The 26213-nt window shown below is 39.6% G+C and overlaps 3 protein-coding genes across 3 annotated transcripts in view; all 3 read left to right on the forward strand.

Annotated features, from left to right (window-relative positions):
- LOC103474392 (uncharacterized) overlaps positions 1–11804 on the forward strand; it is a 38135-nt gene extending 26331 nt beyond the window's left edge. The window contains exons 25-36 of the mRNA XM_008425313.2: positions 304–372; positions 1196–1264; positions 3087–3155; positions 3261–3329; positions 3425–3505; positions 3702–3737; positions 3825–3861; positions 4027–4584; positions 7171–7406; positions 7496–7697; positions 8607–8801; positions 8897–11804. Of these exons, the coding sequence (XP_008423535.2) occupies positions 304–372; positions 1196–1264; positions 3087–3155; positions 3261–3329; positions 3425–3505; positions 3702–3737; positions 3825–3861; positions 4027–4584; positions 7171–7406; positions 7496–7697; positions 8607–8801; positions 8897–8904 (1629 nt within the window). The 3' untranslated portion in view covers positions 8905–11804. The remainder of the gene's footprint in view (positions 1–303; positions 373–1195; positions 1265–3086; positions 3156–3260; positions 3330–3424; positions 3506–3701; positions 3738–3824; positions 3862–4026; positions 4585–7170; positions 7407–7495; positions 7698–8606; positions 8802–8896) is intronic.
- Positions 11805–11956: 152 nt separating this feature from the next.
- LOC103474384 (kelch-like protein 41b) lies at positions 11957–18125 on the forward strand. Its single transcript, XM_008425291.3, has 6 exons — positions 11957–13191; positions 13970–14127; positions 14480–14587; positions 15698–15883; positions 16481–16627; positions 17699–18125. The coding sequence occupies exons 1-6, from the start codon at positions 12082–12084 to the stop codon at positions 17808–17810; spliced, it is 1821 nt and encodes a 606-aa protein (XP_008423513.2). The 5' UTR covers positions 11957–12081; the 3' UTR covers positions 17811–18125.
- A 119-nt stretch (positions 18126–18244) lies between these two features.
- LOC103474380 (2-oxoglutarate receptor 1) lies at positions 18245–22983 on the forward strand. Its single transcript, XM_008425277.3, has 2 exons — positions 18245–19219; positions 20699–22983. Exon 2 carries the CDS (start codon positions 20708–20710, stop codon positions 21695–21697), a length of 990 nt encoding a protein of 329 aa, XP_008423499.2. The 5' UTR covers positions 18245–19219; positions 20699–20707; the 3' UTR covers positions 21698–22983.
- The last annotated feature ends 3230 nt before the right edge of the window (positions 22984–26213 follow it).

The following is a 26213-nucleotide window of genomic DNA, read 5'->3' on the forward strand; positions in this document are numbered from 1 at the left end:
TCATCGGACATAACAGTGGACATCCATCTGTTAGACGTTTATTACCCAAAAGTTTCAGAAGATGTTCCGCACAACTTGCAGCTAACACTCAGAACAGAGACAAAGAGGTGAATCAGGCGAGTCAGGCAAATCTTCATCTAGAAAAAAAATAAAAAATTTCCCCCAAAACCTAGAAAATAGTTGAGATCTGATATTTTACTGAGTGTTTTGTAGAAATCTAGATTTGACATTATTGTTAGAAGTGAAAACAAGATGAGAATGGGATAGAAAAGCTGGATAACATTCTGTTGATTGGTTGTTTAGGGTCCTCCTGGTCTGCCGGGGCTTCCTGGAGAACCGGGGCCAGAGGGCATGGGCATCCCGGGACCAAAGGTGAGAATATGTCAGAATCAGAGAGAAACCAACAACCTTCCTTTATGACACTAAGCCCCCCAAAAACCTTTTGGATCCATTAAAATTGAGGGTTCCTCCAGGAAATCTTTATTGTGGCCAGTTTCCAGTTTCTGGTCAGCCGATCTCTTTAAGAATTGTCTGGTCTTTGTCCTCCAGGTGTTTACTAAGTTTGTCTCCAAATTAATTCATTTCTTTACAAATCTAACAAACATCCTGTGGCAGAGGGATTTCTTTTGTACTCAACTAAGACAGAAAATAGAGAAGGACCAAAAAGACCAGCACTGGCCTAAATGCTGTTGTCTATTTTAAAAATCCTGTTATGGTGCGTTCACTGATCAGGAAAACATTGAACTTTTGAGTTTACGTCCAGGGCGAGTACAACACTGACGATGCAGCCAGTGTCGTGCTGCATCGTCACTTTTTAGTGTATATGAATAAAATTTCTACTTTCAGAAAGATTTTTTGATAAAAAAAATAAAAAAAATCTAAATTGAGCTAATTTAGAGTAAAAGAATGATGATGAACTCTGGTTCATTATAATTAAACATAAAATGTAAAATTTTACTCTCCCTGCTTTTGCTTTTTGTTCTGTCTTTTTTGAAGGTGTGTTTTATGAGCAGGTTCATGCAGGTTCTGTAATGCCAAAAATCTCCCTAAAATGTCATAACACACATAATACTGCAATATTTTAATCACAAAGTGTTGGTGAATCTGTATTACAGTTTAATAAACTGATTAAACGTTTTTGCTCTGTACTTGCATTTTCCTGCTGAGCGTCTTGTGTGCTTCACAACTTTTTCAGGGGGACAGTGGATTCCGAGGGCTGCCAGGTTTACCTGGACCCCCAGGGGAAGGCGTCCAGGGACCTCCGGTAGATTCACAGCCATTTTGAAATCTTTGTTTTCATCTAACTGTTGGGTTTCCATTTCTAACTTTCTCCTAACCTTCAAAATTACAAAGTTTGATCTTAAGTCCTGCAACCATGACTTGAAAGCAGGATTTTCGGGTTTGACATTCTCTCACTTTCAACCATGAACCTCAAAATATCTGATTGGCCAACAACAAAAAAAACAAAACGTAAATGTGAAGTTAAATTATACAGTGATTTTAAATTTCAAATACAAATTTGAAAAGCTAGGTGTCAGGTTTTTATTTGGCAGTTTTGTTTCCTCTCTTTGTTTCAAACAAGTAACAAGAAAATAAGGAACAAAATAAAACACAGAAAGCAGAGAACAAGATACAAACATAAATACAATATGTAAAGAACATATTGGATTAAAGTGAAACTATCACCTTGAGCCTGTGCAAAAAGCCCCATCTTATTGACTTCATCACACCGCTTCATCACACGTGCAAACGTATCGGCCGCCTGTTCATTTGTTCAGCGTATTTTATATAATCACCCCCAACAGCACTACCATGAGAGCAGGGTGTGAATCTCTACAGACACATGTGTGAAGAGGAACACTTGTCCTAACAGGCATTGATTGAACAACACCCCGTCCGTCCTCACAGATCCCACCCTTGTCCCCTGTGGGCTTCAGACCGGTGCCTCCGCAGGCCGCAGCGCTTCCACACTCATTTGCAGTGGACAAGATTTAATTAGGGACTCGGATAAAGTTACCAAAGGCGGAACAAAGTGTGGAAGCACATCACAATGACAGATGTCAGGCATGGTTCACGCTGACTAAATGAGGTTAGACACGAGTCACACTGGGAAAGATGGGTTTTTATTTTAAGCTAACTTTAATAGCTATATCTGAGATTCAGATCCTACTGCTGAAATTTCCTTGGGGTTCCCCTAAAGGTAGTTATGGACTGAAGTGATAGAAGTAGATTTCTTTGAAAGATGTGTCTCCAATGCCATAACACTAATAAAGTATTTGAGAAAAAGGACATCAAGCTAATAGTCAAACACGGTGGTGGTATTTTATTGTTTCCAAAGGGGAAATTGCATATTGTAATAGTCTGGAGTTGCTTTGTACGGTGGCCCAGATGTCTCATGTCAAACACAGTTGCCGCAGCACAAATAGTAAATCCACAAAGGGAATACAAACTCCACAACAGAAATGTGTTTGTGTGGCTTTGGTATTTGCATTTGGGCCACCGTAGCTTCGCTTCTTCATGACCTGAGCGACTTCCTGTAAATGATGGAACCATGAATTCTGCTCTGTAGCAGAAAGTCCTGCAGGAGAATGGCTGTTGTCAATTGGTGACCATAAGCTCAAACACATTTAGGTTATGCAGCTGGACAATGGCCTGTATGGCCCCAGAGGACCCCAAACGCTTCACTCTGCATTCAGTCATTCACCCATTCTTTCATTATGCAAAGACCAAAATATGTCTACATTAACATAGAAGACTCATTGCCTGCTATTGTTTTTGCCAACTGGGATGTCACAACCAGTTATTATATTCAGACAATTACTTTTCACATAAGGCCAACCGGCAAACCTCTAATCCCCTGAAATCCCACCCATCTTCACTTTTTCTAAAGACGAATTTGGGATTAAGAACAGGAAATCAACAAAAACAGTTTTTATTTTTATTCAAATAATCTTTGTTTTTATTTTCTTTGTTGCAAATTTTGTAAAGTGCTTCTGTACCAATAAAGTTATATTTTCACAGACTATAAATGTGCATATTTTAGTGATTTGGTACGGCAGCAGTGGCAGGATGTGATGTTTTTGCAGGGTAACCCCGGGCGACCAGGTCCACCTGGTCCAACAGGGCCACAGGGACTAGGACTTCAAGGCCCCAAGGTAGGCTGTCATTATGAATTGAGTCTAAGAGATATTTTTATGTATTTCATCTGGGGGTTAAATATGAGCTTGTGACTTACTATTTGAACATTGTTTGTGCTTCAGGGCGAACAGGGGGCCCAGGGTGTGACAGGATCCAGAGGTGTACCTGGAGAGGGCTTTCCAGGAGCCAAAGTCAGTCAATATGTTGCCCTAATCCTTTTGCGGGATAATCTGGGGGTCACCTGTAAAGGCTCATTGCAACTGTTTTGTTTTGATTCATGCGTCAGGGTGACCGGGGCTCGTCAGGAGAGAGAGGGCTTAAAGGATTCAAGGGAGAAATGGGAGATTCGGGAATCCCTGGGCAACCTGTGAGTGATGTTTTGATTTTTGCAATTACATTGAGCCTGAAAGAAATGTGCTTGAACACTTGATTGTGTTCTGGTTGTGATGTAGAAACAAGGCTTCCACCTATTTAAGATAGTTTTTATCTGGTAGGTTAACCTTGGTGCTCTCAGCACTTTGACAGTTTTCTTCCTGATTGAGCTCATTGCATCCTTATCTTAGGGTCTTCCGGGCATAAAAGGGGAAGCAGGCCTCACTGTGAGTCCCACTCCTTCCTATTGTTTCTCATCAGTTATTTACCACAGCCACTTATGAGCTCATGTTCTGACCATGTATTAATTTCAGAGAGAGGACATCATTCGAATGATCAAAGAGATCTGTGGTAAAGTATCTTCTGATCTTTCGCTAGTTTTACATATTGCATTAGCAGCGAAAACGTAAAGCGGGGAGGGTTTGGCTTCAGTCTGGCCTTATCTGCAGACGGTTAGGTCAGATTTCACCCACTAAACCTCGTCAAAGTGACATTTCAGCCATGATCTCATTCTAGGATGTGGGATCAAGTGCAAGGAGAGGCCCATGGAGTTGGTGTTTGTCATTGACAGCTCAGAGAGCGTGGGGCCCGATAACTTTGAGATCATCAAGCGTTTCGTGACCACCCTGGTGGATCGGGTCACGGTAGGCCGCAACGCCACGAGGATCGGTTTGATATTGTACAGCTTGGAGGTCAAATTGGTGTTCAATTTGGCCCGCTACAACACCAAAGAGGACGTCAAGGAGGCCATCAGGAACATCCCGTACATGGGCGAGGGCACCTACACCGGCACAGCCATCCGGAGAGCCACACAGGAGGCCTTCTATAGCTCCCGCATCGGCGTCAGCAAGGTGGCCATCGTGATTACCGACGGGCAGACGGACAAACGGGAGCCGGTCAAGCTGGACATAGCCGTGCGGGAAGCCCACGCTGCCAACATCGAGATGTTTGCCCTGGGGATCGTGAACACGTCGGATCCAACGCAGGCCGACTTCATGAGAGAGCTCAACCTGATCGCGTCGGACCCAGACAGCGAGCACATGTTCCTGATCGATGACTTCAACACTTTGCCAGGTGATTTTCCTTTTTTTTTAACAAAGAAATATTTAAATATTGCGATGGAGTCTTAGAGCCACACTAAGAAAAAAACAATAACTAAAAAAACTGAATAAACTCGAATAAACTAGGATAATATGATGCAAAGACATCATATTATCCTAATAAAATCTCAATTTTATTCTCATCATTTTATGACTTTATTCTCGAATTTTTATTTTTATTTTCTTAGCTTAGCCCTAATACTATATTTGTGAAGTCTTCAACTAATATTTGAACTGTCAGATTTTCCACCTGAGTGGTGGAACTCCTCCAGACCTACCATGGCCCTCTTTGCTGCTTTTCTGTTTTGTTTTTCTTTGTACCTAGCGTGCCACTTTTAAACTATCACAATCCTCTTCCAGGCTTTTCAAAACTATCTAGTGTTTTAACTACAGTCGTGATTCAACACCATCAGGCTCTACTGAACATCAGATTTCTCCGAAGTGACGGCTCCACCACGCAGAGCCTCTGCTCTCACTGCACTCCTGCCCCTGCTGCTTCTGCAGCTGTCTTCCTTTTGTGTCTCATCTCTATGTCACACTCCATATTAGCACACAGCGTTTTACCCCATACATTTTTATTTGGTTTCTGATTTGTGGCTTCCTCCAGAGGAGGATTATGCAAAGACCAAAAATAAAAACCCAAGTAGTTATACTTTTATATTCATGCTCTTATTTTGAAGCGGGTAAACACTGTTTACACAGCAGTTTTGTTTCTTTATGTTCTTTTTTTGTAGCTTAATTTCAAACAAGAAACGTACAGTAACATAATAAAACAAGACATAAACATAAATACAATATCTAGAGGCATTATAGAACATGTAAAATATAATATTTATAATGTGCTCAAGGGTTGCAGTCTTTCAAGGGCAGATATTTAAACCGAAGTTAGCACTTTAGCATTAGCTTCTGTCAATTACCGTGTTGGTGTGGTGCTTTAGCGTTAGTGGAATTAATATTTATTCTTAGTGCTTTAGGGTTAGCTCAACTATCTTTTTATCTTTGTGCCAATAGTGTTGCAACTGTTGTGCTTGGTGATCAAAATAACGAATTCAAGCACTGCTAGCTAAAATCCCTGGAATTTCTCTGCATTTTCTGCCAACATTGACATGCTTACCCGCCAAGAGCTTTAGGCTATTTTATATTTACAAAAACAAAATGAGAGAAGTGCAAATAAAATGCTATCTCTGTCTCATATGGGTTTTGTTATTTTATACGATTTTGATAAAGTTTAGAATTAAGTAATCTAGTTAATCCTAAAGCTAAATTTGTAAAAAAAAAAAAAAGTGTCAATTCTATGCAGTATTTCTTGAAAATCTTGCTCATTTAACCGTTTTAATAAAAACCTCTTCACATTGCTTTACTTTGTACTGACTTGAGTGTCAAAACAGTAGCAATAGAAGTCGTCCTACATGATTTGCTGGATAAACTGTCCTGTTGTGGCTCAGTGAAGGGATCAGACCTTCGGTTGGCTCTGCTGTCCACCGTTGGCAGCGGTGAACGACGGAGGCTGTGTTTGTGGAAGCATGAATGCAGCCAGAGAGCAATGTTTTATGCTAAGGCTAACACAAACCCAAACCATCCTCCTCCCCAGATGGTCACCCGCCAAGAGCTTTAGGCTACTTTATATTTACGGTATTATTCTTTGATGGCTCGGTAACTTTTTCCCAGCCAGCTGGCTGGTGTTCTAGTAACAAGTGGGGGAGGGGCGGAGCTGCGGGTCTTGATTTCCCTGCAGCAGCGAATAATTTTAGTCATTTCGGCACTTTCTCTGGGCACGACGGACATTACTGTGGCTTTGAAATTTTAATTTTTTGATACGAAATACTGCTAGCCAGCTAATGTTTGAGCATAAAACTAATGAGCATGTTATTCAACTCCTTTCTTTTGTTTACCCCAGGATATGTGAATTTATTAATTTTATTTATGTCATATTAATCAACATGAATACATCAACATGCCAGATTTTCCTCTGTAGTCCCTTAGCAGATGGAAGAGATTAAAAAAATCAGGACAATAAAGCATAAAAAGAAGTAGTAAAAAATATTTACCTATCATTTGAAACAGCAACGCTGCAAGATGCTGCTTATATTGTGTATTGACAATTATTTACAGATTCCTTTTCTACAACAATTTCAGTACTTTATTTTATTAAAATATTGTCTGTTTGAAGTGAAGAAAATTATACAAGATACATCTTGTCAGTTTTAATTTTAAAATGATGTGGCCCTTGAGTATTCACTAATTGACATTTTATTTTTCAGAATGGCAAAGGATTTGGACACAACTGACTAAAGTGATGTTTCTCACTATTTCGCAATATTTCTTATGTTTAGTGATGATAATGTATTCCAAGAATTTGAAGCCCAAACAGAAAACGACAAACAGCCTGAAAGAACTTTTCCTGAACAGTATTTTACTGATAAATGATGGTGTCTTTCCAACTCAAAAAGTCATGCTTATGTAATATTCCACAGTGATGATATGAATTCGCCGAAGCTCATCTGGCAGACTTGGAAGCGCTCCTTCATCATCCTCTTCTCCGTGTGTTTTGCTTCTTCAGCTCTCGAGTCCAAGCTGGTCAGTCAGTTCTGTGAGGACGAAAACGGAGCCCTGATATACAACCGGATAACAAACAGCTACAACGGAAACAACGGCTACAACGGCAACAGGATCACTGGGAGCTACGCCACCGGTGGCTTTGGTTACAGGCCCGTAACTCAGCAGGACCATCTCAACAGCCAGCAGGCTGGTGTTGGCACCCACAGCCATGGCAGTAAAGGATCCAGCACTGTTCATGTACGGAACTCAGTGTAATAAACAAACACGGATATTATTAAAGCTCTATAAACTTGTAGTGATCTGTTTTTTTCTTTCTTTGTGCTCAGGGTGGAGGAGGGCAGCGTGTAACCACAGAGATAACCTCCTCAGAAAGTGAACGCGGGGACACGTTTAACCGTGGCACCTCTGACTACAAGACTCCGCCTCCTGCCAGAGGGGGCTCATCTTCCTCATCTACAAACATAAGCATATCTTCCTCAGGTGTTTCTGTGCCGTACGTTCCCCCGCCAAGGCCAGCTCTGCCCAAAGGTACAAAGACTCCCTTAATCTCAGAATTTTGAATTTCCTTTCTGAAATCTGACTTCAAACTCAGAATTACAGAGTACATTTGCACCAAAAAATCTTCTAGATTAATCTCAGAAATTTTCTAGAAAAACAATAAGGAAATTTCTGAACTCAGAAAATCAGAAAAAGTCCAAAGTTAGAAACTTTCATATCTTTTTCCAATATTTCTGAGGTTAAGCTCAAAAGTTTAGTTAATTCTAGCAAATTTTAGATCTTTTCAAACTGAGAAATGTTCTTGTTTTTTCCAGAAAATCTATCTAGAGAATTCTGACATTTTACTAAGAAAAAGTGATTGTATTTTTTCAGTGACCCTAATTCCCTTCTGTACAATAAACACACAAAAGTTTTACTGTTTTTTTTTTTAATACACCAATTTTTCAATCTTTACTGGGCAGACCTGAAGTGTAACAGAATTCCCTCCATGCAGCCACAGCTGAGATAATCGCATGCAAAGCAAAGCAGCAACAACTGCTAATAACACAACGCTAAAACCCTCCACCTCTGACAGTCAGTCAGAATCATTACGGGGGGACGCCGGACCTCCTGCGGTGCGGCGACATGATTAGAATCTCCTGTAAAGCAGCGGGCCGGTGTGTGTTTTAGTGAGCCAGTGGCAGAAAGGACACAGCTTCGCTTGATGTATTCCTTCATGCTGCGCGTGCAGCGAAGCGAGGAACAGCGAGGCCAATTATTTTTGAAGTACTGCGGCTATTATTGTGGAACCAGCTCCTTCCTGAAGAACCGGAGCGGAAATGGTCACTCTGGGGGTGGATTTCTACCGCAGCCATATCTTTTCTTTCTTTTTCTTCATGTGTACGTGTGTGTGTGTGTGTGTGTGTGTTTTACCTCTTATCGGGTGACGTTTTCCCACAGAGACCGTACCCCTGGACCCTCGCTGCAGGCTGGTTCTGGACCAGGGAACATGTCGAGAATATAACATCCGCTGGTACTACGACAAGCAGGCCAACGCTTGCGCCCAGTTCTGGTACGGAGGCTGCGGCGGCAACGGGAACCGCTTCGACACTGAGGAGGAGTGTAAGAGAACATGTGTGGTCTCCAGAGTCGCAGGTGCTCCTCCTTTTATGTTCTTATTTCTGTTAAAATGTTACCGCAGATTTCATGCTTTGAGCTGTTAACCTTCCTGCATGTTGTGTTTTCTTTAGGAGGCTGAGTGAAGGCATCTTCTTCTTCTTCTTCAATTTTCCACCAGATTGCAGAAAGTTTTGTCAAAATTTCTCAGGCAAAATCCACACACACCAGTTTTTTTGTGTGTGTGTGATATTTTACAACTCATCACAAAAATAATTTTGTAAAAAAAATATGTGTTATAGATGTTTTTGTGTTTTTTTTTTGTTTGTTTTTTTGGTGATCATTTCTACTCAGGTTACAGATGAGCTCTCACCTACACTTCATTATGTCCCCCCCTCATACTCAGTGAGTGCTGTGAAGATAGTGAAAAAAAAAACTGTTTGCACAATATGGACAATCATAACTGCAACTTAACAAGCAGCATCAGTGAATCAGTACGGTGTAAAGCCAAACTTCTAAGTACTTCTATTTAAGTTCTAACAGTCAGAGGCAGTAGGTGATGTTTGCATTTTCAGTCTTTTAAGCCACATTACGCTGATTCACATATCACTAAGATCTAGAAAAAAACAACTTTAGTGCACATTTGAATCCTGTTTTTTTTTTCTATTTTATGGAGGGTGGGGTGGAGGTGGTTGTTAATTTTTTAAAACTAAAACTTGGTGTGCAAATCTGCTCAAAATTTGGATCCTCTTTCACCCTAACTATGTAAAGTATACATATAAATTCAATCCACATTAATGTTTGAATGTATGACCTTTAGCAAGTTACACAGGAGCCATTTGTTTTGTCCACACAAAACCGAATGCAGAACTTAAATTAAAACATGCATTTAAAGGGGCAGAATTATGTAAAATCAACTTTTTACAGCTTTACACAATGTTAGGATGTTATTCTCTGATCAAAAACATACCTGGAGTGATGCTTTGATTCTTTCATGCGCGTTTTAGAGAGCCTTTAGTCTCCCATGGCAACTGTTCAGCTGTATAAAACGTCCGGCTGGACGTAGCTCCTCCTTCGAGACTCGAATTCTGAGCTTCTGCATTACAGAGTAAAATATTTTACATTAATCTAGTTCATAACTTCAAAAAAAAAAAAAGAGTCTAAAGCAAAATCTTTTAAAACTCATGGGAAAAAACGCAAACATGAGAGACGGTTGAAGACGTTTTCACACTGACATGCAAACATTATAAATAACTTTCTCTTTGTGAAATAACTGTGTACAATTGTTTGTTTTCGATAACATAAAATGTCTTTGTTTTTCTTCATCCTTTCTTCCACTTGAGGTAAAGTGTTAAACTGACGCACATATCGCCCTCTACTGGGCAACATGTGCTCATGCCTCTGAATTTGAAGTTTCAAGTTCAGCAGGAGGCTGTTTTGTTTTTATAATACCCAGATGTACTGACCGCAGAAATGCGTGCTTTACTGTACTGTGTAATGTTTGGTTACAAGTGTCGACCATTGAAATAAATCAGATATTAATTAAAATATGTGAAATGCTCATTAATGATTAATATTTCAGGTGGCGGAATGAATTTTGTGATTAAAATTCATATTAATACAGCATCCACCCTTCCTGCAACAATGGCCTTTACATTTAAAATAATGAGAATTTAGTTTTTTCACTTAAATATGCAATGAAATAATTTAGATCAAAGCACATTCATGTGTTACAATGGCCTAGTCAAAGTCCTGATTAAAATTCAATTAAAAATCTACGTTTAATTGGACTGAGCTGGAGCCAATAAACTGAAAACCATCGAATTCCTTCCACATTACAAGTTAAAATGCACAACTTTCTGTCATACAAAATCCCTGTTAAACACATGGAAATAGTGTGAATACTTTTCCAAATCAGTGTAAACTGCAACACAATCAACATTTTCCTAAATATCCTGTAGCTTTAAGGAAGCAGCAGAGCTCTCTTACGCATATCAGCTCTCTGCCCTTCTGCTTAAATTACATTTTAGCGACTCCTCGACATGTGGCGTAGTCTGATCTATCTTTAGTGCCCAAGAAATGTTGCCCAACTCCACGGCCTCTTCAAACTTCATCATCAGGCTGCAGAAATAAGACCAAATCAAATAAGCGTCTATCGATCCAGACACATTAATTTATGGCATTTATTACCATTTCACAGGGAAGATGTGACTGCAAGCACCCGGACGTCATTTATGTGGGCAACGAAAGGAAACATGTTTCTAATTCTAAAATGAAAATCTCAGACTGCGTTGTTTTGAGACATGCACACAGGAGAGAAAAAAACAAAAACTCGTCTTGCTGATTTGTGGAAATTGCCACTTGTTTGTGCAACTCTCACCTGTTTTTGCTCACAGCTGCCACACTAGAAACTTTTTAGGTCCAATTATAGCTCAGTGTGTCTCTCCAGTGTCTGCTAATTAACGCTAAGATGGGTAACAAGAAAACAAAGCGTATGCAACATGCGGAAAATGAGGAAATCACACGTTATGATAAACCAAACCTTCCATGAACAAATATTTTTTCCGGATTGTGGATGTGGACAACGTGTAATGCAACTTATAAAAGGATTGGAGCTAATTAGATCATGTGAAATGTTAATCACTGTATTACAGTGGAAAAGGTTAACAGTCAAACCATTTACTGTAATTTGAAAAATTGGGAAGCAGTGGAAGTCTGTAAGAGACAGATCTGATCTAATATAGAGTAGTGCTGTGATTACTTATTCCTCTTCAAGTGAAATCTCTACTCTTGAGGTGTCTGGGTCACTTCGTAGGTGATTTTAAACTCCATGCGGACTGGAAAATGAATTGACATCTAAAGAACAGCACATATTTTTGAATATGACAGTCAGTGCTCTGAATATCCTCTCACTCATGTGTAACTTTAGCTATACGGGAGCTATTTAGGGGGCTTTGACAGCATTGTCTTTGCTGTAAATGGACCACATGACACTCTGGGAGCTGAATCATGGTGGCGTGTCTCCATCCGAATATCCCAGCAGTTGCTACTTTCAGTCTGCAGCGGCAGGTGCTGGAGTCCAACGCTGGGGCTGTTCTCTGATTTGGCCCATTGAGATTCCACTGAAGCATGCTGGGGTGAGAGGGAGCTATATTTAGAGGGGGGTGGATTGAATTGCTCGGTCTTCACACCAGGAACCCTTTCTCTGCACAGCCTTTTCCAGCCAGGACTTACTGCCAAAAGGACCTTTGGCGACCATCTCCTTCTGTTGTCCATAGACACTTTTGTTTTGGTGCAGTTACCCCTCTTTGACCAAGCTATGGACCCCAACGCCATCAAGGAGGAGCTGCGGCTGTTTCAGAGCACTCTGCTCCAAGACGGGCTGAAGGAGCTTCTCAATGAGAACAAGTTTGTGGACTGTACCCTGAAAGTGGGCGACCGTAGTTTCCCATGCCATCGGCTAATCATGGCCGCGTGCAGCCCTTACTTCAGGGATATGTTCTTCACTGAGGATGGAAAGGAGGTGGAAAACACCAAAGAAGTAGTCCTAGATGACGTGAACCCCTCTGTCCTGGACATGATTATCCAATACCTCTACTCGGCTGAGATTGACCTAACTGATGACAATGTGCAGGATATCATCGCTGTGGCAAACAGATTCCAAATCCCTTCTGTCTTTACAGTCTGCGTCAATTATCTTCAGAAGAAACTCTCGCTGGGTAACTGCATGGCCATCTTCAGGATGGGCCTGGTCCTCAGCTGTCCCAGACTCGCCGTTGCGGCACGGAATTACATCGCAGATCGCTTTGAGCTTCTCCACAAAGACGAGGAATTCCTCAAGCTTGCAGCCCATGAACTGTTCGCCGTCATAGGCGGGGACTCGCTGAACGTTGAGAAAGAGGAGCTGGTGTTTGAGGCGGTCATGGCCTGGGCCCGCCACGACAAGGAGAAACGTGTTAAGGTCCTGAAGGACGCCTTCAACTGCATCCGCTTCCGACTGATGCCGGAGAAGTTCTTCAAAGAAAAAGTGGAGAATGACGAGATCATTAAAGCTGACCCGGAACTCCAGAAGATGATGCAGGTCATCAAGGATGCCTTCAAGGGGAAGCTTCCCGACAAACCCGTGAAGAAAGAGGGTGAGGAGGGAGCAGGAAAGGAAGGAGAGGAGGAAGACAGCCCATTCCCCGGTTTCCTCAATGACGACCGCAGGCATGGCATGTTTGCTCGCGACTTCGTCTTGATGATCAATGACACAGCAGCGGTGGCGTACGACGTCAACGAGAACGAATGCTTCCTTGCTGCTATGTCAGAGCAGGTCCCACGTAACCACGTTAGCTTGGTGACGCAACAGAACCAGCTCTACATCATTGGAGGACTGTTTGTGGATGAGGATAACAAGGATGTGCCTCTACAATGCTACTTCTACTTGGTGAGCATTTCCTGAATCACCCAAATAAGTTGTAGGGCCATTTAGCCTTCAGTTGGGGAAATTCACACAATGTCCATATCAGAAACACTCTTACAATGGCTTCCTTGGGAAGATTTTATTTTTTTGAAAAGATTATTACCACGCCTATTCTGTTAACTGCTAGAATCATGAAATGGTAAGTCTAGCATAGCTTGAGAAACATTGCAGGCACAGAACCAGAAGATACCTTTAGCATGTCTTCTACATTCTTGAAGACATGCTCAATGTATTCAATTTGAATACATTGGGTTAAATTTGTGATACTAAACAGAAAATCAGCTTTTACATTAAGGTTAATTTGGTTTGGCTCGTTGCGGTACAATTTATTCTTTTTTTCCACCTAAGCACTTATTGAAGCTACTGTATCTTCTCTCTAGCTACTCATAGCCTCATATTAGATAGACAAAGTAAAGGTTGTTGACTGTTGCAGATACTTTCTGATTTCAAGCTCTTAACAAGAGCATTTTAATTCCCAATTGCAATAAATATTGGCAGTATTTTTGAAATATGTTTTCTGTAAATGACACGTACCGTTAGCTTGCATGACAACCTAATTAGAAAGTGTTATTGTTAATCTAACTTAGTCCCTTTGGGCTTTTTAAAGAACTCAAAAAACAAATACATTTTCAGTAAACAGAAGGTTTCCAGTGAAATCTGTTGCCTTTTATGCTTATTTCTTCACAGTAACCAATACATATAAGGGTTCTTGTCTTTTATTGTGCCATTTATTCACACTTAGTTTGATCCCTTCACATCTGAGTGGGTTGCCATGCCACCCATGCCTTCTCCACGATGCCTTTTCAACATCGGTGAGAGTCAGAACCTGCTGTTCGCTGTGGCTGGAAAGGACCTCCAGACCAACGAGTCGCTGGACACCGTGATGTGCTACGATGTTGAGTTAGTGATATTACTTTTTTTTTCTTTTCATGCTACGCCTTCTTCTCACATTTGTTCCCCCGCCCCCGTGACTCTTTTTCAGGTGATAATTAACTTCAGAAAAATAAACAACTCTTAGTACTAAAAAAAGTGTAAATAAATCCATATGTATAAATGTTTTTTTATTTAGTCTTGCGTTCTATAATGAGCTTCGCCGTGATCGGCACATGCAAATTTATGATGTGTAAATGATTGTGTAAAAACAAAACTTAGGATTCAATGCTATAACTAAAGTGTTGTTTAAACTTGGGATAGCAATATGCCTGAATGTTGCACCATATTTTAATATTCCCACACATGTGCCATTCTTTAGGAAGATGAAATGGACCGAAACGAAAAAGCTTCCTCTGAAGATTCACGGCCACGCCGTCGTGTCACACAAAGGACTGATCTACTGCATCGGAGGAAAAACAGATGACAAGTGAGTGTGTGTGTGTGAGTGTGTGTGTGTGCGTGCGTGCGTGTGTGTGTGCGTGCGTGTGTGTGCGTGTGTGTGTGTGTGTGTGTATCCACGCTAACGCGTGAACAGCTGCTGTTCCTGATCCATCATGCTGTAAGCCAGGAAAACTGCGGGATGCACATCTCAGACCACGATTACAGAATCACAGTCCAGGGTTTTCAAACACACAACAATAATGGGAAAATTCTGACCTGCGACTCTTTTTTTTTACAGGTATAACATAACTACTGTTCATTTCCACAGAACTGGCGCACAAGTCACTCTTGTTTTCCAGGAACGATGATGTTACGGCTAATAAACTCACTTGAATTACGGCTAATAAACTCACTTGAATTACGGCTAATAAACTCACTTGAATTAAATGCTGTGACTAATAATAGTCCAGCGATTTCAGCTGCCAGTAACCACATGGAGAAGAAGAAAACTGAACTGCTAGACAAAAGAATCAAACATTTAACCGATAAAATACACATTTGAAGTAAATTTAACAAAACGTCAAATTTTTTGATGAAAAACAAAAATATTAGATTATTTTCCCCCCTATCTAAAACCCCTCTATGTTACACACTGCATTAATAAATGGTGTATTTACAGTGTGTTTATCCCTGTAACATGCTGCTGCTGCTACCATGTTTGCCGAATTTGCATGCAGTGGATTTAATTTGTCTCAGAACATGCTGACTTTTAATTTTATATATAAAAACAATTCCTTTCCAATTCGCAATTATGTGATATTTTGTCAGTCTGCCACATAAAACCTATAGACACATCCAAGTTGGTGGGTGTAATGTGACAAAATGTTAGCGGTTGACATTGTCTTCCTGTTACATTCAAATTAATATTTTAAGTCATTTTTTTTTAAAGTCATTCAAGTACCAACAGTCCAAAATGGCACTTTATCTTATTGGTAGGCTTCTACGTTATAATTTTTCTTTCTTTGAGAGGCTTTCTTTGTTTGTCGGTGTCTAGTTGAAGGGAAAAAAAGATGTTTGATGTGAAAAAAACAACATTTCTAGCTGATCTTTGACACCTTTCGACTATCAATATCACCCCCCCCCCTCCCCCCTGCAGCAAAGCGCTCAACAAAGTGTTTGTGTACAACCACAAGCAGTCTGAGTGGAGGGAGATGGCGGCCATGAAGACACCCAGAGCCATGTTCGGAGCCGTCATCCACAAGGGAAAGATCGTGGTGGCCGGCGGAGTGAACGAGGAGGGCCTCACCGCCTCATGTGAGGCCTATGACTTCACAACGAACAAGTACGTTCAACTCACAAAATGTCCATGACTTCTTTGTTGTTTTTTTAGCATCATTTTCTTCCACCTAATAAAAGTGGTTATGCTTTATCTTTGCACAGAGCTACATATTCTGCGAACGTACCCTAATCATTCCTTTTTTGCCAGCTGTTATCAAATCAATTCCCCTCAACATAGATATTTTAAAAATTTAAATACATAATATTTATTTGCCTAAATTGTAGCCATACGGTTAAAAAAAATGAACGTATTTTAATAATCTCATATCTTTTAAAGAGAATGTCTATTTCAGTTTTCAACTGTTTCTTTGCTAGTTTTTTGTTGTGGCTAGCTTTGCTGCATTGATGACGCTAGGATGTACATAAAAAGTGTGAATTTTACTTTAGCTTTTTAGTTTTTTAAAAATTATTATTATTATTATTTGTCCAGTTACAAAATAGCACCATCTGCTTGCATATCTGGGCATGAAAAAGCTAGTAAAGTTATTAGGTTTGTCGGTGTTTTCTATGCTGAACCACGTCCACTGAACAGTGCAGAAACAGGTGTGTGCCAGCAGCGTTGACGGTCCCGAGCCTACACCGGTGTGCCGTGTCTCCACAGGTGGGAACCCTTCACGGAGTTCCCCCAGGAGAGGAGCTCCATCAACCTGGTGAGCACCGGCGGCCTGCTGTACGCCGTGGGCGGCTTCGCCATGGTTCAGATGGAGAACAAGGAGGTGGCGCCCACAGAGGTCACCGATGTTTGGCAGTAAGTCCTCAGAAAAAGATTGATTAAACCAACTGTTTTGATAAGAAATGAATCAATTTTGAGGGTCACTAATCTACGTCCCTACAGTACAACACTGTTAATAATACTATAACATTATGTCTGTCATTGCATGTCTGACACTAAATTAGCACTTAAAGCTAATTCCACTCGCATAGTGGATGGAAGAGATCTTAAAATACTATGCTTTTTTAACAAAACATCACTAGTAAACATATCCTGCTGTAGCTTATTTGTAAAGTATTTGTTTTTTTCTTGCCTGACAAACTTTGTGCTCACAAACAACAGGTGTCATCTTTGAGGTCTTCCTGTTGACTTCCTGCTTGTCATTACCACTCAGCTGTATGTCGTACCTCTCTGTTTAAAGCCTTTTTTATCTGTAATTCTCAACAAAAAATGAATTTTAAAGAAACATTTGTTTTGGTAGTGGTGGAGAGATGAGTTCTCTTTAGCTGTGTTTATTTCCATGTTTTGCTATTTGTAGCAAAAGTGACCAAATATTGAATTATTATATATTCCCAATAAAACTGCCTTTTCTATCAAGAAAACAGTCCAACATGTGATTAATATAACTAAGTTTTAAAATGTCTTATCTACTTTGAAAACCAACGAAAACGCTAATTGCGTATTTATGTTCCATACTTTACATTATTGCTTTTAAATATTACATATTCACTTGGTTAAATGCTGCCCTTGCTAGCATATTTCACATTAGCATTTAGCACTATCGCTAAACTAGCTAAAGCTGAATACAAACTAAAATTTGTGTCCAACAACGAAACTTTTCCAAACGCAGGTTCCTAACTTTTACCATTTAGTTAAATATGCTCTTTAAATCCTGCCTTATTATTGATGAATTCTAACATTATAACACTGAATCAAAGAGATGCTAAAATTTAGCTACTGTTACCCATTAGCTTTCCAAACTGACTTGCTTCATTTAAATTTCAATTATCAGTATTGCGAAAAGGTAATACACTCCAAAATCCTCCCGTTTCTTTTTTTAAATACTGTACTTGTTTTCAGTTGCGACTCTCCTCCTGTTCCTATCAGGTATGAGGACGACAAGAAGCAGTGGAGCGGCATGCTGAGGGAGATGCGCTATGCGGCAGGCTCCTCCTGCGTGTCTGTCCGCCTCAACGCCGCCAGGATGCCCAAGTTGTAGACAGAACCATTTTCTGTCTCGGGGCCCCGTCTATTTAACAGCTTCCAAAGACCTTCTCCTCCTTCTCCTCTTCCTCCTCCTCCTGTGAAATGCTTCTAAGGCGCTGGGGTTGATCTTTGACATTTTTATTTTTTTTCTCTGAAGTCAGATGATTTTTATCTGTACAATGAAAGCTCCCTTTAGCTACTGCTTCAAAGACACCTCATCCCCTCAGCATTTTTTAAAAAAAGGAGTCACAATTTAGTTGGATCTCCAAATCTCTGTTTACACAATTTTAGCTCGTCTTTTGTAAAAAATAAAAAAAAGTAACTTCTCCTTTCTGCCTCTGCCATTGCTTTTTTTTTCTTGTGCTTTCCGAGGGTAGCGCATTTGTAGAGACCTTCGGGGCAAACAAGGAAGTGAAGACTAAACGGCGACGGTCGCCTTGACGCTAAAAGACCCGAGTAATGATCTTCAAACACACGGTCACATCTATCAAGGTGCCAACAGGACCAGCAGGAGAAAACATGGTTGGGAAAACATTCAGGGATAATGTGCCGAGTTGGAACCGATGGCTTAAGAAAAAAGGTTTCATTTAAAATGATTTTAGCAAAGGAAATCAGTATAAATTTACACCTAATTATTCAATTCGCCTTGTTATACCACGAGAGATCCCACAGCATGATGCGCCACCACCGTGCTTGAGAGTTGCAACTCAGCATTATTAGTTTCATCAGTTTTTATGTAATTTTTTTTTAAGTGACATTTTGTTTTAAGTGGGCAATTTTAATCTAATACTTATTTTGTGAAAACAATCCTTTGAAATTGTCAATAGTCTGAAATAAAAAGCTGACCTTCAAAATCTGGATCAGTAGAAGCACTTTGCCAACAAGTTAATGGCTGAAGATTTTTCTTTTTGTTTGTTTTGAGCTGCTCGAGGATTAACACAATGAACCCTTTTGTTTTTCGCAAAACTTCCCACACTCTCTTGTTATTTTAATGGCAAACTTGACAGCGACGCTCCGTGCCAGGTGCCTAGCTCTCTCCGCTGCCCTGTGTGTGTGTGTGTGTGTGTGCGCGTGCGTGTGTGTGTGTCTTCTCGAGAGAAAAATTAACAAAGACCTCAATTGAGGCCCTTGTTTTCTAAGCAAACAAAATAAAAAAATCTCTCGCACTCGTTTCCTGTTAATTCACGTGAAACCGGACCTTGATCGGTTCTAAGTGTGACACAGGAATGTTGTGCCGCAGACGGCTAAAGGTGAATCACACAACGGTGCGTCAAAATAAAAAATGCTGGAGTTTCCCTCCTGGGTGTGGAAGACTGGAAGTGCAGTGAGTGGGAGGTGCAGAGATGAAGGAATGGCAGTGAAAACAAAGACCACACATCTGAGGACTTGGGCTGCAAGCTGATGAGAACGCAGTAGTTATAAGTAAGTTTTAATATTTACAATATTTACTGTGTTTTTGAAATGTCTTAATGCGAATTACAGCTGCAGTAGCAAATGAATGTTCCTACCTTTACGTCTGTCAATTTGGGACATGTAAGCTGCACGTTGCACATCTCAAATCCATAATAGATGTTTCTCAAGCGGAGCTACAGCTGTGAGATCCTGAGAGGCTTTCACAAACCAAGCTGTTGACAAGGAAACGAGATATTGTTTGCTTCTTTCCCACTGAGGCGGCGTGATTGTTTCCTTTCTTGCCCGCTCTGCTCACCTCTTGCTTGTCAGTCCCGCTTTCTCGTTTCTCCCTCTTTCAGTAATTGCTGCTGACCATGTAACGACAGATATGGGAGCAGAGTTTCAAATCTAGTTTTTTTTTACTCGTACAACAGTGTTGACAACCTAACCTTGAGCTGCGTAGTTGGTGACCCTAACAATAACCTTGGTCTGGCTATGGCTTGTGAACATGTTTATATCAGCGTTATGAACATCACCCCAATGCAAGCTTTTCTTTTAGTGGACAATAACACAATATTATCTTACAAATTAAGCAGTAGCGCATTGAAAACGTTGTGAAAAAAAATCTACCTTTACTTTGAATTGCCTACATTTTTCTAACACAATCATAAAACTAGTTTAGGATTTAACCAATAATCCCATAAGAAAGTGATTATAATTATTTCTGTTGATTTCTTTCTATTATTTTTTTTATTTTTTGTCAAAGCCACACAAGTTTAACATTTAAGTTATATTTAAAAAACTACATTTTAGCCTGGCTAAAGCTCAGCTAGCTAGCTCAGCTAAAAATATAGTTTGAAATTAACTGAATTCTAACAAATTAATATTGTTTTGCTCACACTGATTTGTTGTTCTTGCTAAAAAGAAAACAAAATAAGAAGTCGCCCGTGTGGCGTAAGATGGTCATAAACTGTCAGCTAAAATGCTTGGCTAGCTAGCTTTCAGACTTGACTTTATCATTAGCTTAAGTTCTTGTTCCAAACGTCCTCAACCAGATGTTTTTTGGCCATTCTTAACTTCTAAACTAATAAATTAAAGAATTAAACCAGTGTAACTTGATTGACACATTTTGTTTGAGTAAATAATTTAATGTTTGTTCAGAAATTATGTAAGTTTAAAAGTTAAGTTTTGCTTAAATAATATGGTAAACTCCACCACAAGTTTTAGCTTGACTTTACCATTAATTCGACTTAGTATTGGTAGATTCAAATGTGAATGTAGCAAATTTAACTAAAGCATAAAAATGTATTGTGCTTAGACTTTAGCTTTAATTTAAGTGTAGCAATAGGTTCATGTTAGCATTAGGATTAGGATGTGCCAAAATCTTGTCAAAAAAGAAGCAGCTTTTAGTGGCCGTTGTCCCTTTCTCAGGTCTTTTTTTTAGGACAAAATAAATGTTGTACCACCTTTTTCTGGTAAAGACCTAGTGTTTCTTTCTTTTTCCAATAGGGATTTTCCATGGCTGGGCTCAATGACAGCTGCACTGACCTGGAAGTGCTCCTGAAACGTTACTACCTATCTGTTGCTTATGGCATCATCTTTGTAGTGGGCCTAGGGGGGAACATTACATCCATAGGCATCTACATTGCAAAGCTGCGTCCATGGAAGAGCAGCAGCATCATCATGGTCAACCTGGCGCTAATGGATCTCCTCTATGTCCTCACCATGCCCTTTTTGGTCTACTACTACAGCAACGGTGAATCGTGGATGCTCGGCGACTTCATGTGCCGCTTTGTGCGGTTTGCGTTTCACTTCCACCTGTATGGGAGCATCCTGTCCTTGTCCTGTGTCGCGGTTTTCCGTTTTTTGGTGGTGATCCAGCCGCTGAAAGTGGTAGAGGTGCAACAGAAGGTTTGGGGAATTGTTGCCTGCTTGGTTGTCTGGATCATCTCTGCCGCTGAAGTCACACCGATGCTTACCTTCATATCCCTGACCCACAAGGACAATATGACATTTTGCATTGACTTTGCTAACATAGAGTCAGTCGGTAGCATTCGGAAGTACAACTGGTTGCTCACTGCCTTTGGGTTTGCACTACCGTCAATGTTGGTGTTTGTCTGTTACATCGGCATTGTGAAACGGCTCACTAGTGGATCCAGCCCCACCACTTCCTGCAGGATGCGAGCGCGGCGAGTCATCGTCCTCATCCTGGTGGTGTTTGCGATGTGCTACCTGCCGTACCACATCTTACGAGTGTTGTGGGTGGAAATTCGAACAAATTCAGCAACAAAGTGCACGAAATATGTCGTGAATGCAGCTTATATTATCTCAAGGCCTCTGGCGGGACTCAACACATTCTTTAACCTGGCTTTGTATACTCTCTCAGGAGACAACTTCAGAAAGGCCTTTGTGGACATTTTTTGCCGGGAACAATGGCTCACCAAGGCAAAGTCCCTGCTCCACCTGAACATCGTCCACCGTGCTGAGACTGACATGCCTGCTGCATGACAAACAACTAATGACTTTTTTTTTTTTTTTTTATGTAACGAAATTACTGAACAGACACTATTTGCCAGCAATTTCAGACAATATGGGAATGTCACCAGAGTTTGCATCAATGAGATAATTAGATTAGCAAATTACCTGAGTTAATTTAAGCTTTCTAATTGTTGCTCTGATTATATGGACAAGTGGAGGTGTATGCTTAATATGTAGTCATTTTATCTTAGTTGAGTGGCATGTTTCCAATTTTGAACTATAGCCAATTTATGTCACATGTTGCTGTACCTTGCCAAATTACTGCCTGTTATAGATCTTGTCACATTAAAATACTGTAAACATCAATAGATTTTTTCTAAGTTGTGAAATGGAAAGAAGCTTTTTTCAAATATAATGAATAAAAGTCAAAAATATGGAGAACAGTTGTACTGAGCACCTTTTACACTGCTTTAAAATACAGTTCAACTAAATATGTTAATGTTTCTTTCAGGTATAGATGAATCATACTGCTGACTGACTTGAGGAAAACATATTTTAGTCTTACATTTGTTTTGATGATTTCTATTGTGGAGAACCCACGTAAAACTCACCTAATGAACATTCAGACATAAAGCATGTCACATTGATCTTGTTCTTATTTTTGATAAATTTCAAATAAAAATGTATGAGATGTAGGTTTGAGTGCAACCAATATGGTTTGACTTTTCCCCTCTTTTTGAGCCACAGCTGTGCACATTTTTTGCACATCCTCAATACAACAAGGTTATGATTTGGCCATGACTTAGGTTAATGTTTTTATTATGTTCCTTGTATTATGTCTCTTTTTATTACAAGTTGATATTATTTCCCCCAAGGCTTTGCATTGTCACACAGTCTTATTTGAGAATGTATCTCCAACTGCATTTTTAAAGGGCACTCAGAATGTTTGTGAAAAGATACTAAAATGACTAAATGTCTTTTGACAGATTGCAAGTGTATGTTAAAAATAATGCCAGGATATCAGCAATGGTCTTGGAGCAGAAATTGTTAACCGTTTGTCAGATAGTTGAAACTTAGCCTCCTTTGGGTATAACCAGGACATTTAACACAAACACAACACAAAATGGTAAAAGAAAAAACAAACAAAAAAACGTCAAAGTTTAAGTATGTTAAATATTAAATTAAAACCGAAAGCAATGTATTAAAGAAGAGTTACTCACAACTCCTCCAAAAGATTGCGCCAGCTTTCCGACCACTAAATGCATCTTCTTATGTTCTCTAATTCTCTGTGGGTTGTGAACATTTTTGAAACAATCAACTTTACTTTCAACACTATAAGTGTGCATCACCCTATTTTTGTGGTTAAGTTTATTACAGCGCACCTAAAAGAACAGTAATTCTCAGACCAAACCAGATGGTGGCAGTAATACACATAACCTGAATGTTAACCCAATAACTAACACAACAACCGAAGAAGTTGTTGTGGCTCCAGCCAGTAGTCATTATGTCTATGGTCAAGATGATGAAGGATCTGCGCGTGGTGTTCGAGGACGAGATTTGCCTGCTACCAGAAAAGACCGGCGGATGTAAATTAACCAGAAAAATACATTTTATTCACAACGTTAGAGCTGTTTTCATGTTTTCAATAGCTGACACTTTAAAGCCAAAGCATAAATTGCAAAACTTTAACATTTTGGCTGGTAAATTAGTCACCACTAACTACGTTTAATTATTTCTTTTTGGTACCAGAACTTCCGGGAACTACTATAAAACAATATAGATACTTTTTAAAAAATATATATTTTGGGAAATTAAATGTCTGTATGAAACAGTGAATAATTATTTCGAATTTTAAATCGCCAAGTGGTAAAGTCACGTGATGCAAACATTTCAGAAGTATGAAAAAATTAGAAGTCTTCCGTACATATTGAGACAATGTGTTAATCGGTATTTGGAAAGAAAGTTTAACCAAAAATGACACAGTTTTTGTTTTGCATTTTTGTAATTTGTTGTGCACAATTTTTATATGTAGGATGTTGATAATCTTCCCTTTCCTGTTATTAAAGGCAGCTTGATTTGCTCATTCAGGAAGTGGCGGTGAGATTGGACTAACCACCCACGGTGCTCTCTTCAATGTGGATCTTAAGGTGGGTTCCAGTCTCACACTATCCATAAATTTGTGAAAAGTTTGCACTTCAAATGTCAAAAACATGGTTTAGATTTCATATTGAGACATTTTAGAATTATTATTCCAAATCCGTCATCTCATCTAGTAACAGATAAAAAATTTCATACTGATGATGAAGGACAGTGAATTCAGTTAGGCTTCTGAAGGTATGCCCAGACATCTCGGTGCATAATATTTACATTGATTGCTCAAAGTTAGACTGCATATTACGAGTTAAGGAGACACTGGTTTGTCCCTTCATTTAAATAATCTTTAGATGAGAGTTAAACCTAGAAGACTACTGGGAAAGACCACATTAAATATAACAATAAGGTCTGTCTTATTGGAAATAAATGAACACATTTTATAATGTTTCACATGACGTCTATTTTGCTCGTACTGTTTCAGCCTCTTAAAACAATCAACATAGGGAGAAATTGCTGCCATAAGATTGAAACTACATCTAGTTGAATAAACAGATCAGCTCCTCAGTAGACGTAATGCTATATAAACACAGTTAAATATGATCTCGTGGTAACAAATGCTCACAAGTTTGTTCTGAAAAATGCTTGGTAAGCATGTTGGAAAAAGCATTTTGCTAATTAAATCCTTAAATGATTATGAAATGATTACACGTAAATGTCTCTAGATATGAAATAAGTGCATGTTTAATATTGCTGGGAGTTTGGGTAAGTTTAACTGTGATCACATGTGTCTTAGTATTTCAGATAAATTCATTTTGTCCAGAAACGGTAAGTTATGTTTCCTGTGGAAGTTTGCCACATTTTACTCAAAAGTCTAGGAAATAATTTAAATGTTACAATTTGTTGTAATATTCTTTAACATGTTAAATGGGTTTGTATCTTCTCTAAAAGACAAGCTGGTTTTCCAGCCAATAATTCATCCGGATGTGGTTTCCTTTGTATGAATTTGGGTTTTTAAGATTCCCATCTTCAGTGAGCAGGTGCACGCAGTAGAAATGAGGCTTGTTATTATGGATTTGTAAAATGTTTCTCTCCTGCACGCTGTGCAGGTAGAGTCGACAGCCGGGAATGGGAAAGCTATTTTAGTCTATGGATATTCTGTTTTTGCCTCCAAATTGATCTCGACGTTACACTTTTTTCCTCCTCTGGAGCGCATCACGGAGCCGTCAGGAAGTGCGTATTGCAGACGCCGGCGCCAGGATATTAATTTTAGGCAATCGCCCCAGCACCTAACTTTTAAAGGTTTGCTGTCTGTGGAAATTTGCAAAACCTGATTGTTTTTCTACTGGAGCGAAAGTGGAGCGTCCGTCAAGCTGCACGGTTCTCAGATTGCAGTGGGGAAGAAAAAACAAAAAGCCTTCAGCTTCTTCTATTTTGTGCCGCGGCAGAGTCACGGCCAATTGAAGTTTAAATGATCAATTTGGAAGCAAAGAGCCCAGTGATCAATGGCCTAATGGTACAAATACCAATGTTCTGTCAGTGTGATGTAAGAGTGCTCGAAGTGGCTCTGACAGCTTGTCTTTCAGGCCCACTGCTCTCCTCTTCTACATTGGTAAAAAAAAAAAAAAAAAAAAGGGAAAAAAACTCATCATCTGTGCGTGAATAGGGGAAGAAGTGTGAAGATTTTTATAGTGTGGGAAAAAAACACGTGTGCTGGAGAGTCCATCAGGTACAAATTACTAGCACAGGACGCTGCATGTTTTTATTGAACCAGTTTCCAGTGGGAAATTACCTTCACTCTTACACACAAAAAAATATATATATATAATTTTTCGAGCATATCAAATGTTTTCTCCAGTGGTGGAGAAAGTACTCAAAAAATGTACTTAAGTAAAAGTACAAATACACAGACAAAAATGTACTCAAGTAAAAGTAAAACTACCACATTAACATTTGTACTTAAGTAAAAGTAAAAAAGTACTGGCTTTTAAAAATACTTAAGTATTAAAAGTAAAAGTACTTGCTGAATGCATTACCTAATCCCTAATACAATATCATTAAGTGAACCGATCGTATTTAATTTTAATACATTAGAAATGTGCCATTTTAATGAACAATGCCACAGATAAAGCATGTTTTTATTATGTTTACTCTCTGTAAAATAGTTTAGACTTAGATATGTGATTCTATGCACCATAATTTCAGGGATGGAAACATCTTGTCTCCTGTCCTAACACAGCATGAACTTCACTTTTTTTGCCACTAGTGGCATTTATTTTTAAAGAAATCCAACAGAAAGGGGATGGAAAGAAGGTGGGTGGGAGAGGACAGGCAACCGAGGAGCCAGTAGCAGAGTTATAGTCAAGACCACCTACCCAAGACCAAGTCAACACCAGCACCCCGCCCTATGTGACACAAAAAAATGAAGTTTTACCTATCAAAATTGCTTCTCAAA

This window comes from Poecilia reticulata, chromosome 2 (assembly GCF_904066995.2).
Source record: "Poecilia reticulata chromosome 2, P_reticulata-male-v2, whole genome shotgun sequence".
NCBI classification, from domain to species: Eukaryota; Metazoa; Chordata; class Actinopteri; order Cyprinodontiformes; family Poeciliidae; genus Poecilia; species Poecilia reticulata.

Bases quoted from the DNA above. Each gene is read 5' to 3' on its own strand.
- LOC103474384 (XM_008425291.3), top strand. From the start codon at position 12,082: ATGGACCCCAACGCCATCAAGGAGGAGCTGCGGCTGTTTCAGAGCACT. The intron at 13,192-13,969 runs GTGAGCATTTCC...ATTCACACTTAG, and splicing joins TACAATGCTACTTCTACTTG to TTTGATCCCTTCACATCTGA. The intron at 14,128-14,479 runs GTTAGTGATATT...GCCATTCTTTAG, and splicing joins GTGATGTGCTACGATGTTGA to GAAGATGAAATGGACCGAAA.
- LOC103474380 (XM_008425277.3), top strand. From the start codon at position 20,708: ATGGCTGGGCTCAATGACAGCTGCACTGACCTGGAAGTGCTCCTGAAA.